The 6,392-nt window shown below is 37.3% G+C and overlaps 1 protein-coding gene across 1 annotated transcript; it reads left to right on the top strand.

Annotated features, from left to right (window-relative positions):
- Positions 1–5,024: 5,024 nt before the first annotated feature.
- On the top strand, positions 5,025–5,729 carry LOC140011296 (uncharacterized). The gene has a single exon (XM_072060080.1). It carries the CDS (start codon positions 5,025–5,027, stop codon positions 5,727–5,729), a length of 705 nt encoding a protein of 234 aa, XP_071916181.1.
- The last annotated feature ends 663 nt before the right edge of the window (positions 5,730–6,392 follow it).

Below are 6,392 nucleotides of genomic sequence, written 5' to 3'. Positions count from 1 at the left end.
ATTTTATTAGGGGAAGACGTAGAAAAAACAAGGAAACTGAGTTGTAAAGGAAAAAGAACGGACGCTAAGGAAGTTTAAGTGGAATAGATATTCGTTTTCAGCAATTCTGATCAGTAGAATTAGCAACATTTTTATGTGGTGAGGATCCTATAACCGACCGTCCACTTAATTCAATCTTGGATAAGCTCGACAGATGTTCTGACCTGGCAAGAGCTTGTATGATTTATATACATCCAAAATAGGGTGTCCACATATTAACCCTCTCAAGGAGACAAGAACCTTGAATTGCAAAATGCAATTCTGGCACATATTAAGGTTGTTTAAATTTTGCAGTATTCCTGCCACTGCTAGCCACACCCTCCTTCCGCCACTTACTTTACACAAACCAAAGAGGGTATGGTATAAATTTTGAAACCCTAGGAGAATTATATCATAGTGCTAAAATACAAGGGATAAAAGGTAATTTACTCCCTTTTCTTCAATTTGAATCAAACCCTAATACTATCTGATCAACATACTTTTGTGTTCTAGCCAACTCTAGCTATTCACCTTTAATTATTACACCGGAAAAGAGACTATCAAGAGTTAGTCATCTTAAAGTGGCACAAAGAGACTGTTTTGTTAGCGAAGGGGAAGATCAAGAAAGTGATGGAGAGAAAAGTTGGTTGTATGGAGGTGAGGCAGAAGAGGCATAAATGAGGGAGCGAGAAACCAATAATATCACCCATCTCATTTGTTGATGAAGAAGAGACATTAAAGGATATCCGCTTACTGAAGCATGGAGCAAAAATAGAGAAACAAAAAGGAGAAAGCAGTTAGTAGCACTAGGTGAATTGCATAGAGTCTGATCAGGATCTGAGGTATATAAAATGAAAGTGAAAGGGGATAAAAAGCCTTGGTATTTTATTAGAAAAGATGGAAAGGAGAAAAGGCCAAAATGTTGAGACTTGAGAACAAAAGTACACCTTTTTGTATCTCATTGCAGCAGTGGTAAGAAAGGCAAAGGAAGGAAAGAAAGAAAAGAACATGCGAATCCATGCGAATCCACTATCATCATATTCTAATGCAAGTAATCCAGCATATGCTTTTGACGGCGCTACTGTTTACTGGATTTTGCTTGACTGACTTCAACAGTAGAAATAGCTTTTCTATCGCTTCAACTCCAGATTGAACTTTCTCTGCTCGTGCACTTGCTTTTCCTGGTAAATGCCTCTTTGCTTTTTGTTTTTAGTTGCATCTGGACCTTTATCTCTACCAAATCCAGCATGATACAGTTCATGCCCTACCTCAAGAGATAGACCTTTCCTAGCATCTAGTCTGTACTCTGTAGTATCCAAAATAAATGAAGTTTTGGCCGATTCCTATTCGCTTGTCAATTAAGACTTTCTTTTACACTAGCCACTATTTGATAGTTTGAGAAATCTCTTATATCAAGAACACAATTTTTCGCAGTTGGAAACTTCACACCGCCATAGTCAGCTAAAAATACTCTAGTGAATGCCGAAATCGTCAATGTAACTGCGCGAGGCAAGGAGGACTACCAACCAGCAAGTGCATATTTTCTAATAAGAATTCACACCCCAGCAAAAAATCTGAATATTCTCAAATATGATTTGTAGTCGAACAAAACAAAAATTTTACGTTTTATTGGAAGTGATCCACATGATTTAATTCCAAATTACTAAAATCTAAGCTAGGAATACTTGGGGATAATTGGATTAGGTGAGAATATGTGAGAAATTATAAGCAGGAGGTATCTCCCACTTACCCCAAAAAAAAATGTTAGGACTATTTTCATTTAGCATTTACCTCTCTGATAGCTAAGGCACTAGATCCCCTTTGTTTGTTTGTTTGTTGTTTTTTTTTTTTTTTTTGAAAGGAGGCACTAGATCCCTTTAAATTTTGGATAAAGTATACTTTATCCTTTTTTAATTTGTTTTTTTGTGGTAGGCACAAACTCTAGAAATTATGAGGAAGAGAGCAAAGGGGAGAAATTGAAAGTCATACTAGACACCTTATGCTTACCAGCTAATTAATTCCTTTATACTACGTTTGGGTCCAATCATTAAGTAATTCTGAAAAATCCATTGAAATATCTTTTATATTATGCCACTCGATTGAATGAGTCATTCCTCAATTTCTTAGATAAGAAGCAGTCCAGTCCCTAAGGCACCGTTTGGATTGAAGGAAATGGAACGAAAGGATACTGGTGGAAAAGAAAAGAAAAGTAAGAAAGGTAGAGAAAATTGAAATCAGTGCATCTTGTTTGGATTACAAAAGGAAAGGAAGCTATTACACTTAAATTACACTTTTACTCATATTTTAAAAGTCTAATTTATAAATACATAATAAGTTTTTTAGGAAATTTTAAAATTTTCATTAATTCTAGTGCACTTTTCCTTCATTTCCGCCCATCTTTGGACGTAAAACAGACTATTAAAAAATAACTACTCTTATTCCTCCTTTTCCCTTCCAATTCTTTTCTTTCCCTCCTCAAAAATCAACCGAAACATAAAAAATTTTGTCTCTCCGTTTCCTTGCTTTCCTTTTTTTTCACTCCCATTCCCTCAAAACAAATAGTAGCTAATGAAATATAAACCTCAGGATAAAGCTAATCTTCAATTTTATTTGGAGATTTCGAGTCAGTTGAGTGATAAGTCATTTCAAGTTCTTCAAGGTCGCCTTCTTGATTTCTTCAAATTCTCATGTGTTGCTAAATTGTCAAGTTCTTTTGTCAATAGGGTAGATTAAAAGACATTCTTTCTTAAATCTTTCAGTGCCCTGTCACATAACTTTGGAGTACTCTAGATTTGCAGTCTGAATTAGTTCCATGTCTACCAGTATCATGGAGAAAGCAGGAAAAACTAGTGGATTATATTTCATAAAAATAATATACACATAGCCCAAATTTTATTATGTATCAACATACATTGCTCCAATCTGCAACTTACAGCTCGATATAGACTTTGCATTGACTCATTAATAATTAGCAAAAAGATTACGGCACGAAGAAGGCTTGACAAAGATTTGTTAGTAACTAAACCAACTTTTTTTAATCTAGCGAAACATCAATTAGTAGGTCGAATGTCCTTAACTATTAAAAAGAATTCTCAACTGATGTTGATTGCCTTTGGATATTCGTTCATTGTAAAAGTTTTTCCAGCCTTTTTGTTTATTTTATTCATTTCTTTCTTCTGCTGATTTTGTCCATTTACGTGTGCCTGATTATAAAAGCTTTCTTTGCGTTCGATCTTTATAATTGTTGCTCCTGATGTTTACGGTTATGCTGATTGCATCCATGTATTTATATCTCAATATGCTCTGTTGGCTTTTACTTTGCGATTAATGATGTTTTTGTTATGTTTCTGGGTCCAAGAAGCTCTAATCTCTTTAGAATAATCTGAAAATTTGTCAAGCTTTCACCTCGGCCTTTAGGGATTTTTACTGTTCGATGGGTCCGGATGCGCGTGCTACTTTAGAGAATTTTTATGACTTTGATTAATTCATGACTAAATGACATAACTAGACACTAAACTATTAAAAATTCTTTGTTTCTGTTATTTTCTTTAGAATAAATTATCAATCCACCGATTAAAACATGCATCTATTTCTACCAAAAAAGAAATGTATAACTTTTTTTTTTAGTTATGTGTGAAAAAAAATGTAATTTCTGTTAGTTGTGTGGTAAGTTATGCATATTTTATTGGTAAACTATTGACCAAAAAAATATATTTTATACACTTAAGGTGTCCCTAAACTATTTCCATCATCAACTTTTGACCCTATATCTATTTCAAGTCTCAATTTGCTTCCTCAACAATAAAGGATCTCAAATTTTGATCATTCACTCCATATTTACCATTGGATTCATCGAATTTTGCCCTCAAATCCATCAGCTTTAATGCTACAAATAGCTTGAATGGTCAAATTTTGACATTTTCCATTATTGAGGGGCTAATTTAAGACTTGAAATAAATGTATTGCCAAAATCGGCAATTGAGCTAATTTAGAGGCTCCCTAAGAAATTCACCCTATTTTGTTTAATTTTATAACCATTTTAAGTATAAAATTTTTTTTTATTAACTAATAATGAAGGGAGTTTCAAAAATTAAGTGAATACTCATGTCGTGTGCTCTCAATCTATTAACCATGTATGGTACAACAAAGGCTTGCCCAATGGACACATCAGAAGACACAGTACACTTGGAAATAGCAGCGGGGTAAGCTCAAAATTTGATATGGATCAAGTTTATGATAGACAGTCTCACAATAAATGTAATATCGACCTACAAATTCACATTCTTGGTCTACTACTAGTCAAGTCGTTGAAATCGTTGTCAGAATTATCAAAAGACCATGGCTTGCTTGGTCTGCTACTGGTCAACTATTAAGTGATTTAAGTGGTTACGTGATGAACTTAAACTTGCGAAACTTCGACGCAATTACTGAGCATATGTAGCAAACTTCAAAGTAATTAGTGTGTAATTATTTAGTAATTACTTTGTGCGCTCATCGGCTCCACAAGCAAAGGTCTTGGCGAACGATATTAGACCTTTGGGCACTCATTAGGACGGTGTTCAAGTGTCCATATTTTGGAAAAGTACATATGTTATTTAGGGAAACATATAAATGTAAGATATGATAATAATTGTTAGTGTATAAATTCATATAGTAAAAGCCCAATTTTAAAAGCTCTCTATTCACGTAAACTTACAAATTCCTTTCATTAAACCTGATCACGTAGTGGATTATTGCTTGTAATAGCTATAATTTTGTCATTGTTTGATCTTCTGCGATGAGATGTGGCCTACCTGCATTTAATCAATCAGCTCCTGTTTTTTTATTCTCGGTTTTGTTAGCTTTTGTCTTCTTTCTATTCTGATTTCTTTGTCTCCTTTGCGTGTGGCAGTAGTAGCTGGTGCTGGGAGCTAATAAGGAAGCATCGAAGGACTCGGACGGACTCTGGATTTGTGCCGGATTGGTAGCTACTGGAATTCTCAAGTGTGTGGTCTGTGGAAGGAGGTATGGACAGTATAGAGGAGGTTTTAAGGAAGTTCAAGTTATCAGAGGAAGAAAGAGAGGGAGTCTGTTTGGAGGAGGAGGAGGTGGCGCAAGGCGTCAGGGAGTGTGAACTGAGTTTGATTGGGAAAGTCTGGGGGGACAAACTAGCAAACATTGGAGGTATTAGGAGTTTTGTAGGGGTTATGTGGCCTCAGGTGAGGAACCTGAGAGTGGTGGAGATTGGTCGCAACCTGTTTCAATTCCTTTTTGAGAAGGAGAAGGACATGGAGCTGGTGTTGAATAAGAGACAGTGGATCTATGACGGTCAACCTCTGATCCTATTGAGGTGGAGAGCTGGCCTGGAAGAGGATGGAGAGGCTTTGAGTAGAACTTTGATATGGATTCAGCTCTGGAATATCCCGATCCATTGGATCACCAAGGAGGTTGGCAGAAAGGTTGGAAGCATTTTTCCAAGGGTGGAGGATGTGATAATTTCCCAGGGAGGAGGGAAAGAAGGTAAACATCTAAAAATCCTTGCTGAAATTGATCTGACAGTTCCTTTACCAAGGGGAATTATGGTTAAGAGTAATGGAATGGTGAAGTGGATAGAATTTAAGTATGAAAAATGTCCTGACTTCTGTTTTTGTTGTGGTATAGTTGGGCATAATAAGAGAAGCTATGGGAGGAAAGGATTGGATAAGGAGAGAGAACCTCAGTATGGGAATTGACTGAGGGTTAGTTACCCTAGAAGTCCTAACAGGAAAAGTAGGAATGGGAATGAACAATGGGAGGCTGAAAGGGAGGAATCCCAAGCTCAGACTATGAGAAAGGATACGACTAAGGATAAAAAGTTGCTGCTGACTTATACAGCAGCTTTTCATGAGAGGGAGGGCGTAGGATCTAATAGTGAGGGAGAGGGGAGCAGTAAGGGTCATATGGGGGGAATGGAATCCCTGATTGAGCAGAGTATTGGGAAGGATGGGGGTTCTAAGGGTGGAGTGGGAAAGGAAATGGAGAGGAGGCTGGGGGAGGAAGGTGATGGCAAGCTGGGGGAGGAAGGTGATGGCAAGCTAGGAAGAGGGGGTGTTGGTGGTCAGGGTAGGTTCAGGGTGGGAAAGGATCAAATGCTGCATCAAGGGGAGAGCCAAGGTGAGAGGTTAGTGGAAGAGCTAACTGATCTTATGTGGATTGATGGGGTGAGGAGTGAGAGCAGGGTGTTGAGGGAGGGGAAGGAAGGTAAAAGAAGTAAGGGGGAAATGGAGGACAGGAAAGAGCTGGGAAAGCAGGGGGTAGAGGGAAAGGAGTGTATAAGGCAAACAAAACATGGAAAAGACTGGTTCTGGAAGTCAGTAGGAGAAGGCCTCTGGTCGAAGTCAATGAGGTGGATGGGG

This window comes from Coffea arabica, chromosome 7e (genome assembly GCF_036785885.1).
Source record: "Coffea arabica cultivar ET-39 chromosome 7e, Coffea Arabica ET-39 HiFi, whole genome shotgun sequence".
In the NCBI taxonomy this organism is placed as follows: Eukaryota; Viridiplantae; Streptophyta; class Magnoliopsida; order Gentianales; family Rubiaceae; genus Coffea; species Coffea arabica.
This window is presented reverse-complemented; position numbering and strand designations above follow the sequence as displayed.